The sequence below is a fragment of the Nelumbo nucifera genome, chromosome 4, assembly GCF_055504915.1.
Source record: "Nelumbo nucifera cultivar China Antique chromosome 4, China Antique-T2T, whole genome shotgun sequence".
Classification (NCBI taxonomy): domain Eukaryota; kingdom Viridiplantae; phylum Streptophyta; class Magnoliopsida; order Proteales; family Nelumbonaceae; genus Nelumbo; species Nelumbo nucifera.
Genome location: NC_142652.1, coordinates 17,275,458 through 17,288,804, shown reverse-complemented (window position 1 = coordinate 17,288,804; position 13,347 = coordinate 17,275,458). Strand labels below are relative to the sequence as shown.

At 36.3% G+C, this 13,347-nt stretch overlaps 1 protein-coding gene across 2 annotated transcripts; it reads left to right on the top strand.

Moving 5' to 3' along the window:
- The first annotated feature begins 5,331 nt into the window (after positions 1–5,331).
- Positions 5,332–11,514, top strand: LOC104598123 (amino acid transporter AVT1I-like). 2 transcript variants are annotated; one of them, XM_010260037.3, is made up of 4 exons: positions 5,332–5,476; positions 5,764–5,964; positions 10,058–10,665; positions 10,771–11,514. In XM_010260037.3, exons 2-4 carry the CDS (start codon positions 5,871–5,873, stop codon positions 11,281–11,283), a joined length of 1,215 nt encoding a protein of 404 aa, XP_010258339.1. In that variant the 5' UTR covers positions 5,332–5,476; positions 5,764–5,870; the 3' UTR covers positions 11,284–11,514. The 2 variants fall into 2 exon arrangements, with proteins under 2 accessions (XP_010258339.1, XP_088758578.1); XM_088902452.1 differs by lacking the exon at positions 5,332–5,476 and having other exon boundaries at positions 5,858–6,087.
- The last annotated feature ends 1,833 nt before the right edge of the window (positions 11,515–13,347 follow it).

Genomic DNA, 13,347 nt, shown 5'->3' with positions numbered 1-13,347 from the left:
GTTGCCGGAGGCGACGGTGGGTGGCGGTTTGCAAGAGGAAGAAGATGAACAATATTTTTGCCCTTATTTGATTTTATTTTTAAAAAGTTAACATATTTTTGAAATTTTATTAAAAGTATTACTTTTATTGATATTAGGGCCCAAAAGTTGCCCTTCTCAGCTATAATCCCAATATAAAATCCGACTTTTGAATACTGTTTATACCCCTAAATCAATAGTCTGAATTTGATCAATTACCATACTAAAATTATCTAAAACTTGATTCAATTATGTCAAACTTTAAATATAAAATCGTATTTTCAATACCGTTTACACCCTTAAATCAATCATCCCACATTATCACGAGCATTGCTCTTTCTTATGTTTCTGGACGCCCTAATGAGTAAGCTTCCACTAACAGGAGATCCCTTAAGGCAAAAACCCTCTTTCACTACAATGTTAAGTGCTTCCTCTTCCCCATTTCTGTCTGCTTTGGAGTTTGGATCCACCCAAGATTGAGATCCATTTGCAACCATTGTCATTGAAGGGAGGAGAACCTGTGGAGATTGTCTTCAGTCGGTGCAAACCTGTTCTCACACCGTTGGAACAGCCTCTTGCAACCTTAAATTGGGAATATCTCTCCCATGAAATAAAGTACAAAAGTATAGAGATATTCCCAATGCAAGGATGTAAAGGCTGTTTGAACGGGCTTTGCACTGACTGAAGCCAAACTTGAACCCCCTAGGGTTTTATTTTCTTATAGATGATCATCTCTTGTTGATGTTATGGAGTTTTTAATCAGTACTTTTTCCCTAAAGAAAGGTCTAGTGGTGTCTGCCTTGAATCAACGTCATGTTGTTTTACGTTTCCCTGATGAATTTGAGTTCCTTAGAAATTGGATGAAAGAGGCTTTTTTTTTTGGGTATGCTTAAGTACCAGGATTAGAGATTGACTGGGAGCCCTCTGTTGTTCCTATTTGGATCCATTTCCCCTAGTTGTTAGTTAACCTTTACAACTACATGTTTATTTGTTCAATATTGTAACCAAGGCTCAGTTTGGAAGGAGTAGAAATACAAATATGCAGAGTGCAACACTTTGTATTTTGTATGTATTTGTACTCTTTCCAAACTAAGCCTAGAAACTTATGCGAATCACTACTACAAGGGTTTGTGTTGAATTTGATTTGATGACAGATAAGCCTTCCAGTGCGTGGATTGGAATGGAAAGAGATGGTTTTTGGCAAAAGATTACCTATGAAAATCTTTCACTGTATTGCCTTTTTTGTTTCAAGCATGGGCATGAGGAGGCTTATTTTCGAGTTAAGGTAGAGAAGGAGAATAATGGAAGGAGACCATCAAAGAAACTAAGTTGTGGTTGAACAGGTGAATGCACATCAACAAAACTCTAGTACAGTTGTTCCTACAATTAAGAATACTATAAGGAAACTAAACCCTTAGAGGCTAAGAGGAAATAGATTTATTAGAGAACAGGGAAGGAAGTTCCTCCAGGTGCTCAGTATCTCTGTGATGCATTGATTTTTATTGATGTATTGATTTTTTGTGCTAAGTACCTCGTCATTTGGTCTGCTTCCAAGTGGCCGATGACTCAGGCCGATGTGGAGAACTTTGGCTGTCGAGCTGAGTCAAGCTGGGCAGGCTAGATGGTGAGTTAGCTATAGTGCCGAGTTGCTTATGAGGTGCCGAGCTACCTAGCTGCCTGTGAGGTGCCGGGCTGACCTGGTGGCGAGCTGCTTGTGAGGTGCCGGGATGACCTGGTGGCGAGCTGCCTGTGAGGTGTCGAGCTGACCTAGTGGCGAGCTGGATTGATGAGATTCATTGCTCTTTAGAGACCTACAAGGAACCAAATGTCAAAGGACCTGGGGTGGCTAACCCGGTGAGGTCGCTCTGATGTTTAAGTCAGTACTCTCATAGTAGACTGCGAGCTAAAAATCACACAGTATGAGAGCTAGAATTTGCTTACTTGCTTACTCCTCACTTGCCCCTCCTGTCATTGGGGTTGATGCCTTTATATAGGCCTTGCTCACGTACCGCCCCCGAGATCTCTGGGAGGTCGTGTCTAACTGGTCCGAGATCCTCGGAGGTAACTGCCATGCACGTTGACTATCTTCCAGAACGAGAGCCAACCTCCAAGGATCGTGGGGTATGCATGCCGAATTTGTCGGCGAGCACATCTCGCAGGTCGCCAGGTCGGCGCTCGGGCCAAGCCGCCAGGTTGGACACCATCAACTTGGCAAGTTGTTGCCTGAGTGGTTCCGGGTGTCACCTAATTGTTCTGAGGTGCCATGTGTCACAATGTCATTGGAGGGCCAAATCCGCCCTCATGGAACTGAATAATTTTCCAAGCGCTGATAGTAACCTGAATTTTCCTTAGGGTGTGGTGAGTGCAAAGTAGGCGATGGTGCAACCAAAGTGTCCTAATCGGGATCCTATTCCTAATGATCAGCCTACTGCTTTTGGGGACATGTCAGGTGTTTAGGAAAATGACCCGGTGCTGATTAGGGCACATCTACACAAGTCCCAGAACAATGTAAGATGAAATCAACAAAACGTATTCAACAAAATGTCAATAAGGTCACAGGGAGGGAACAAGAAGATCAAATAGAGAAAGGTAATTAATTAGAAGATTTTTTTTTAACAAAGAGTCACAAGAGACGATGGAAACAGAACAAGCAAACGATGAAAGAGTGTGGTGATGGCAAGCTGTATTTTCCTTGGCCAATGATAAATCAAAGGAGCCATGACGATTAGGAGATTGGACTCCATAACAATAACAATGTGGACTTCCTTTTTTATAGATCTCATCATTAAAGAGCTAAGGGTGTTTTTGATGATATATGCGTGATGATCTCTATTCATGTATCCACTCCTGCAATGAAAGTTGATCCTACAAGTGAGAACTCAATTGAAACTGTTATGCCCAAGGACAAATGATTCAAATTAGGATTGTGTGACAATAGAAAGCAAGAGGAAGAAAAAGAATTTTAAAGTTAGGAAGATCTAGGAGACATCTTAATTCAGGAAATGTTCATAGATACTCTAGACCAAACAAAGGCTACAACCCCTGTTATTCTTATGTTACTCATTTTTTTTTTTTTGGGATTTTAGTTTGCTTTCTTTTGTATCAAGCTGTGGCTCATAGTTTTGTTTGGAGGGTTAGGTCTTATGCCCTCCTCTTTTTATTTATTAATAAATTCTTCTTTTTCTTAAAAAAGGTTGTTAGGTGGACGTAATCATACCAGAAGGACCAATTGGCCAGTTGGACAAAATTTTCTTGCCTTAACTTGTTAAATTAATTCTCACTTCACAAAATTTTCTTGCCTAAACTTGTTAACTATTTAACCACAAAGACAAAAATAAACAAAATTGGTACAAACTCCACAAATGGATATTTAATGTCAAGGAAGAAACTAACTCCCCAGAAACTAGTATTTCCCATAAAAGGGTGAGATGACATACAAATGGAAAAAGGTGAGACCTAACGTTCTAAAAGTACTGGTCAATTGAATTCAAACCAGAAATGCAAAACTTAGTGGCAACTTTAAATTATTCTGTTTCTTTTACTAACAAACAAAAGAAAAAAATTTTTAATGCTTTCTTTTTTGTCCGACCTCCTTTTCTAATGCAGAAAGAACTGCCGTGAACGATTTAATTTTTGTATCCGGTGGTTCGTCGTCATCAGAGAATATTCAAACCCACCATGCTGGCGGCGAGTGTAAGCTGGCCTGGCCACGATTTAAACTGCTTCCACCACGAGGTCCATTTGATTCACCATCTAATATATAACATCGTCCATACACTTTTCTTTTATCATGTTTAGTTTTCTGTTATTCTAGGTGGACCGCACGGTGAAGCGTTCTGGCTCTCCTTAGCATAAACAGTCTTAAATAGTATTGCAAATGTTATTAATTTAATTGTCCATGTTGGAAAATGAAAAATTATTCAAAGAATTCATCTAACAATTTAAGTTTTTAGATTGGATGGTTCTTAATATGGAATCAAGTGGTCTAGTATTTGATTCTCGTCATCCTCATTGAAAATAATTAAATTTCAACACATGATATAGGTTAACCTCTTCTTGTCTACACTTTAAGTCCATTGAGATTTTGCCTGAAGAGGCATGTTAGAGAACGAAAACCTATTCAGGGACCTCAGGAACAGCTCAAGCTTCTGGGTTTAATGGGTCCTTGAGAGTGCCAAATTCTAATTCAACTTGATATGGTTAAGGGTGATTGTAATTGTCTCTATACGATCCAATATTGTAATCCAATTCATATTTAAAATTTAAATTTTATCTATTAATTTTGTTCGTTGTGATTTTATTAAACAGTTTTTAAGAGAACCTGCTATCAATATATGTTGTTGATGATTAGGGGTGCAATTTGGGCCAGATCTAAGTTAGGTTTTTGTCAATATTTGATTAGGCCCGACCCAAAGCAGTGTAAAATGCTTAATCAGGCCAACCTGAATGTTTTATTTATTTATTTTTTTTGTTTCGTTGGACTACACAACAAAATCGAGTTATCTCCTTATTCATGATACAATTCTAAAGTTATTTTTAGTTTATTTTATTAATCATATATAGTATTTTGATCATATTTAATTTGATTTCTTGATGCTATTCAACGTCCCATTGCAACCTGTTCGGGCTCAGTTTGGAAGGAATAGAAATACAAGTACCTACCTTGTATTTTAAATTATTTTGTATGTATTTATATTGTACATATTTGTACTCTTTTGAGATTAAGCCTTTCTCTCAATTTGAAAAAATATATAAATATAAATATAAATACATACAAAATATTATAAAATACAAGATTTTACACTCTACGTAATTATAATTGTACACTTTCCAAAATAAACCTTAGGCTCCATTTAGAAAAAAATACAAATATAAATATGTAGAGTGCAAAATCTTATATTTTGTATTATTTTTTATGTATTTATACTGTATACATTTATATTTATACTCCTTCCAAACTGAGCCTATTCCTGATAAATTATATATTCCGTTTAGATGAGATTCTTTGCACGAGTGTATCCTAAAAGTCTATTTCATGGATACTGGATAAAAGTCTGACATAATGGAAAAGACTGGATTCTTTTAATCCATCCCTGATGAGAGTAACTATTGTAGATTCTGGCCATCTCTGGAAGGGGACAGGTGCCTAACAAAGTTAAAGGTATGGATACATGCAATACACAAATTTGTATTTGTATGTTGCATGGTTTAAGGGGACGAAACTCTTAGATTATTATTATTTAAGTTTTGAGGAATTAAGTGAAGAGATATTAGAGTGAATTAACCTTTGGTATTTGGTGCCCTACAGTTGATAACTTCCCCTTGAACCCTTCTTTGCTGGTTGCGGGATTCAATATAATTCTGCATAAATGCTGGAAGAAAGAGGCAGCCCTCAATTGGTGTATATTAGTGGATTCAAAAGCTGATGCTTTACTGATATCATATCAATACACGACTGGTATGTTCAACTCTTTGAACATTAATGCTTAAAAATATTGAGTATTTTATATAACAGGATGTCGGAACATGATTTTAGTTTGATCAATATTTCAGCCAATTCATAAATCTTGTTTTGCTAAAGCCAACATTAGAATGCAATTATTAACCTAGCTAGAAAATACTGTACAGTGCACTCAAAATAAAAAGCTGGAAAGCGACCCACAGAGTTGGGTATCCCAAAATAGTGTACAACCATTTGGATTGAGAAGTCCCATTTTCCTTTTTTTATCTTTTTCTTTTTGTTAGGTTGAATGGATATCTACTCACCTTCACTATCTTACTCCCCAAAACAAAATGGAGCTGATACCCCATTTTAAGGAGCCACCCTTGTTCATCCTTTGTACCACAAAACAATGGGAGCGGTGGAAAGCCAGAGCGACCAGCTGCAACCAAAGACCGGGACGTCTTTTCTTCGGACTTGTTTCAATGGAGTTAATGCCTTGTCAGGTCTCTCTCTCTCTCAACATACACATACACATACCAACCCTATTCTCAGGTTGCATCACGTTATTATTCCTACGGCCGGTGGTAAAGCTGGTTAACTCATCTCCACATACATTGTTGTCATAGGTCATAGCCTACTTTTTCTTTAAGTATATTTTTCTTCTAATCTTTAAATTTCTCGTCATTTGCTTCTTTGGAAGTAGGAATTTTTTCTTAGAAAATTATTATCGATGGAAAACAGTTCTCATACAAAAACAAAACATATAGGCTGCCTTTGCTTATGGTGTAAAGGTACAAGTATATCGATTGGTTTAATGTGGTGAACCGTTAAAGTGAAGAAGGTGTAAATGTGTAATCAGGCGTGGAAACAATTACATTGATTATGGATGTAAAAACTCCACTGTGAGTGGAGTGGAGTTTACATAATTTTTGATATAAATTAAACTTACATCGAAAACAAATAGGAACAGGCTAGGGTGTAAAATTTATCCTGGTTCTCATTTATACTGAAGACAAACACAGCAATAGGAAAAAGAAACGAAAGAAGAGAAACTAGAAAAGGAACATGCCTGATGACATGCAAGTATATCATGCATATTGGCTCAACCAAAATCTGCATGAGATATGTTTTTATGATGCATGCCATCGGTTAAACCGGTTGGTGATGGTGCTAGTTTTTTTGTTTCTTTAAAGACAATTCATTGGAAAAAATATAGATCGATAAAAGGATAACATCCAGCAATAGATAGAGCAGAAAAACAGTTTAACTAAAAGAACAAACACAACAGACTCGAACTATATATAGACTCTACAGCCTTCAAGCAGATCAATTACATCCCTGATCCAAGCCGGAATAGCTAAAACAATTTCTTTCCCTGCATAAAAGCCTCTATTTTCTGCATATTGAGCTAACATCAGAATCCTGTATCAATTTAAATTAATGCATCTTGAACAAAAGACCAGACTCCTTAATTATGCTGCTTTGGCTGTTTCACCTTTAATCATCATATATATCTAAGATCTGCTTGCAATCCCCTTCCAAAATAATTGTTGTTCACCCTGAAGCCTTAGTTTTGCAAAGCGGATCCCTTCAAATAAAACAGCTCTCATTTCACCTTGGAGTGTAGTAGCAGCACCAATCTTGCCAAACTTTATTCCAATTTTCAAAAACTAACCTTCCCTACTTCTCCTTCATCCCAGACTTGGGTTGTATTTGGGATGATGATTTGAGACGACGACTGCATTCATATTATCGTCAAGCCTGAAGCAAAACTAAACACCGCAAAAGCTCGGATCGAGTTTGGTCGCGTCTGCTGGGGTTTTGAATCCTCAGCTGTTGGAATGCAATAAGCTAAAGCTTTCCCTGTAACAGCTTTCATTCTAAGTAGTATATATATATTTTTTTTGTTATTGGTACTCTACTACCAATTGTTAGGTTCTTTAACCAATATGCCTAGAACCGTTGGGAACTTCGAATAGATCAAGCCAAACCATTTAATCTTTAGGACCATAATAGATTGTTTCAATGTTCTTGCTGATTGACTAGTTGCTGAAGCTTTTTGTTTTTCTGTACTTTCTTTTTTTCTAGTTTTTAGTTAATTTCTTGGCGGTTTTGTTCCTCCATATTGTATATTTGTGTTCTGGCAGCATCATTACTATTGTATTTCTATTCTTTTCTGTATTCATCGAAAATCTTAGATTTTTGTTACGGCTATGTTTGGTTTGAAGGAAAAAGGTAGGGAAAGGAAGGAAAATGTAGGGAAATTATACAAGGTTACCTTTTGGTGTTGTTTGATTCATGGTTACGAAGAAAGAAAACCCTACCAATCTCTTTTTGAATATGACGATTTTTTTATTTGAACCACAAAATGCAAATTAAATTAGGATGTTCCATCTTGTGTGTGAGACATACTATATATAACCACTATGTCATGCTTACTTTAGTGGACCATAAAAGTAAGCACCATGTTGCCTAGTTGAAGAAGCTATAACTATAAGAAATTATAAAAGAAAGAAACATGGTTCACTCATGAATCTCTGGTAATGTCTTTAATTCGTAATGATTGTTAGTTCAAAGTAAATAGTGTGAGTGCATCTATATATGATATGAATCATGCAATCAATTCTCACATATTATGGTTCAAAACTGTCGTTGGTCCGGACAGTTGGATCATTCTGTGTAGGAATCGTTTAGGCAACCGATTCTATTTTATCTAAAATTCGGTTTCTGTCTAAAATTTATTGAATTGATTAATCATTGCAATTAAATCGTCGACCCGATTGACCCGTTCAATAGGTTTGGCCATTGTTTATTTTAATTATTCTCATCGAAATTGGCCATCCGCTTGAACTGAACGGTCAAACCCTTGAAAGGAAAACTGGTGGTTAGAATAATTCTATTTCCAGATCGATTTTTAAAACCTTGCCATGAACAGACACAATGCATGGTTCAAAAAGAAAATGGTGTGGTTATGCAACTATACCGCCCTTTTCTAGTCAAGCAACAAGCATCACCTTAGTTTCTACTTTGCTGCAAAACCTGGGAACCATGAAAACAGTGTTCAATACTTTATTAAAAAAAACTGAAACTTAAAATAGAAAAATAAAGCTTACAAAAATTAAATCAAATATTTTTTTCTTGAGAACCCAAGTCGGCTCTCCCTTTATCATCTTCTTTCTTTATCTACGTATGGTCCAAGGTGCAGAACTAGAAAAAGGGAATAGCTTGAGTTTCAAAAGGAGATGAAAATATTGAACCAGATTGGATCTCCAAAACATTTTCTTGGTAACCTCTGTGACATCTTCTTTTTCCTTTTCCTCCTTATAACCCAGACCTCCCTCTCTTTTTAGGCTTTCAAATCTCATCACCCAGATGTCCATTTTTTCATTGGTCTTTCCTCAAAATTTATATAGGGTTTTTAGGTATAAAGAAAAGAAATAAGGGAAACTGTTTGTAGGTTTAAACTTTTTGTGAGATTTTATTTTTCTTTTACGTTTTAGTTCCTTGAACGTTTGATACCAATTTCTATTAGTTTTTCCCTCTCTTTTCTATTTTAGTTTCCTTTTCAAAGTATTTGAAACCATCTCATCGGTTCCTTAGATAGCATGCCCACGTGTTCCATATTGAGATAGCAAGCAGACTAGTCTTCCCTGCTCTTTCGTCTAGGAGAGATTGCGCTAAATTGTACTCCTTCCAAACTGAGCCTAGCTTTGTCTAAAGCCCACATGTAATAAGTTGCACTCAGAACCCATTTGAGAGTGCTTAAACTTTAATTGAGGGCTATTAAAACAAGCATCATCAGAATATTGATTTCCTAGCTGAATCAAAGCATATTTGCCCTTTCAAATAAAAAAAGGCATATTTGGGCTTTCTGGGTTTTCCACCAAACACAACTTTTAAGCTTTCCATGCGAGCCCACCTTGCAAGTAGAGGCCAGATTTAACATTTTATACTGATTTGGGCTTGGATTTCATGTCGGGCCTATTCAAATTTTGACAAAAGCTAACCCAATCCCACCCAAGTTGCACCCCCCAACTTGCAAGGATAGAAGCCACTGTGTTAAAACCCTCCAAACAAGCATTCAATCTCAGGCTTGGTTCATCGAAGCCCGAATACAAAGTGTCCATAGTCTGGTCCTCTGTTCGATAGTAGCTATAGCCACCCTGTCTATTTCATTGGAGAAGGCTAAATGACTAAGAAGACCTACACCAACAATCAAAGTAATCAGATATCTTTTACAACATTTCAGCTTTCAAAAAGTTCAAAGTAATGTTATCAACCTGGATGAACAATATCAATATGAATGGTTTTGATTTTGAAAATAAAAGACAACTACCCCATTAGCAAAAGCAATATAATTTTGCCTATGCGGCAGTTGTTTTTGTTTTAAAAACAAAACCATACATATTATTTGCTAAACGCCCCTCCTAATGATTCAACTTTATTTTTTTTGTAAGTTTTTATGTAATTTATAAACCACCTTTGTGAACTCGAAGTGTTCACAAATAATTCCAACTTGATTAGGAGAGTTTGTGATAAGCTGAGCAAATTAAAATGCAGACTTGTCTCAAGCTCGGTTGTTTTTTTAATTATCAGGAGTTGGGATATTGTCGATTCCATATGCACTTGCTGAAGGGGGGTGGTTGAGCCTTGTACTTCTTTTGTTGATGGCAATCATTTGCTTCTACACTGGGCTGCTTCTACATAGATGTATGCAAGCACACCCACGTATCAGAACCTATCCCGAAATAGGCGAACTTGCTTTTGGCTATAAAGGCAGAACCCTGGTAGCCCTCTTCATGTATATGGAATTGTATCTGGTTGCCATTGAATTTTTAATATTGGAAGGTGACAACTTAGAGAAGTTGTTTCCCAATACAAGTTTTAAAGTTGGAGGATTGAGAATTGGAGGAAAACAAGCTTTTGTTGTGGTCGCAGCCCTTATAATCTTGCCAACGACGTGGTTAAGGAGTTTGGGTGTCCTTGCCTATGTTTCTGCTGGTGGGGTCTTGGCTTCTATTATTGTGGTGTGTTCTGTTTTTTGGGCTGGTGCGATTGATGGCGTTGGGTTCAATGAAAGAGGAAAACTGTTTAATTGGATTGGAATGCCTACTTCTATCAGCTTGTATGCCTTCTGTTACTGTGGTCATGCGGTATTTCCCACTTTATGTTCTTCAATGAAAGACAGGAACCAATTTCCTAAGGTAAGAATTTCTACCTGTTGTTCTTAATTTGTTCAATTCTAGTTAAATATTTCTCTTAATTATCTCATTTCATATCCCTCCCTCTCTCTGTCTGTATGTATGTAGGTGTTGATAGTCTGCTTTATTATTTGCACCTTCAATTATGGATCAATGGCTGTTTTGGGGTACCTGATGTATGGACAAGGTGTGAAATCCCAAGTGACCTTAAATCTACCAATTGGAAAAGTAAGCTCCCATATAGCAATCTATACTACATTAATCAATCCTTTAACTAAGTACGCGATTATGGTTATTCCCATTGCAATGGCAATTGAAGACTGGTATCCCTTCCGCAAAAGCAGACCCATCAGCGTCCTTATCAGAACGTCCATACTTATCACTAATGTCGTTGTGGCATTGACTATTCCATTTTTCGGATACCTAATGGCATTTATAGGTGCATTTCTTAGCGTCACGGCTTCTCTTTTGTTGCCATGTGTTTGCTATCTCAAGATTTCAAAGTCTTCCCGAAGTTTTGGATTAGAGTTGATTATCATTGTGGGGATTTTAGCATTGGGTTCCCTGGTTGCAGTCCTGGGGACTTTCATTTCTCTCAGGGAAATCATAAAACATATGTGAACTTGACATCCGATAGATCAAGCATATATGTATTTGGGTTTTTTTTTTTCTTTTTTTTTAAATCTATAAAATACTAAACTTATTTATCGGTATCTATATCTAATATAGACCCAATATAATATTGGGTGATCCTCCTGATTGTGTACAATTATCAAAATTCAAAGCTAGACAGAGCGTTGATATATATGAATAAAAACAATTTAGTAAGCGGGTTAGTATATATAAAACAAAGTTTAAGATGAAATCCATGAAATTTTTGAAGAGGGAAAAAGTGTAAAGTGCACCAGCTCCAGGCCAGCATCCACAAATTCTAGCTAGGCTAGTATCTTTCATACCGAATTCATTAGGAAATCCATTGTGGCACATGAACAGATAATTTGTTTATTTATTTGAGAAAAGCCTGTAGAAAAACATTCATTCAACAAACTCGGTTAGTACATCTGAAATAAGGATAGCCTCCAAAAACCGGGGAGGATTTGTCCATGTAAAAATAGGAGGTGACTGAAACAATGAACCACAGTATGTGCAGCAATAGTAGCTTGACGTGGTACACATCAAACCAAGATGGGAGAGAGGCGGTGAATTAAACTCGTACAGGCTTCAATATTGTGATGAATCCGCCATGGTGGAATTGATGATTCCAAATTGAACTACAGACTGAGCATCGCCTTCAAGAATGAAACCCTATATGGGGAGCTTCTTTATTTCTCTCCATAAATAATTCAATACATGAACCCCTACATCGTTGCATTACAAAGATTTTTGGGCTCAAATTCATCCACTGATAGCCTGATCTGATAGGGAATAAAAAGATACGCGATATAGACCATCCCCATTAGAAACCTAATCTTTAGGCCCATTTTTGTTAACTCAGTGGATCCTGGGGTACTTTGTCAAAATGGTATCCAATTCTTCTCATGAAAAACTAATCTATAACCATGTTGGTAATGACTCTCACCATAAGCAGTCATGAAATCTCCGATACAATAAGCGAGGCAAATTAATAAAAGAAAAGAAACGAGACATTTAATTACACCACTATGGCTTCATATCATTACTAACACCTACCCTAAAGAAAGAAATTATAAAATCAAAACGAAAACAGCCAAATCATATCTTATCATATCATATCTTTCCCATATCATAGATTTTCCATTATTATTTACATGGTAACATACCTTCTATAAGGTACCAAGGGTCCGAATCTCGAATATAAAGTTGGAAAGTAATTGATAAAACTGGGTATGGCAAAAAAAAAAAAAACTGTAGAACCATTTGAATTAAGAGTATCATTTTCTTTTTTATCTTTCAGGATTATTTAAATATTTTAATAAAATTCTCATTTTATTATATACTTAACTTTTGTTTAATATAATGAATATATATATTTAAAATAATCTCATTCGATTTAAACCATATAAATATTTAATCAAAATTGAACAAATTAAGAACAATAGGTAGCAAATCGAACTATTTCAGTTACAAAAGACATATAATCCATGCCATTTCTAAGAGAAGAAAAAAAAATTGCAAAATGCACCTCCCAACATCCACAAACTCTAGCCTGCCATCTTTCATGGTGATTTTATCAGAAAATCTGTTGGCACATATAACCATATTATAATACATCTATCTATTTCACTCTCTATTCATGTGCTTACGTATTTAATTAATATTGATTCAGAATGCAACCCACATTTTCCAACTGCCTTGATGTAAATTTCATGAATGTGTCCTAGATGAAAAATTAAATTGCATAGAATTACAATTACAGAATGTGGTTTTCTGAAGATAGTGAGATACCTCAACATTCAATTGGAGCTCTTCGGACAATACCTTGTTGGATAGCATCCGACCAATAAACTTGTAATCAGTGCATTGCAACAGAAGAATTGGTTAATAAAAAGAATGATTGAGTAAATTGGATGGATAAACAGAAAGAGGATGACTTGGTTGAGGTTTGCAACTTCAATTGGTCCGCCTAGATTAGCCGGTGCACCTAAATGAAGAGTGAAAAAGTGCACCTCCCAAACTCAGTTGTAAGATGACAGTGATCAGAATATT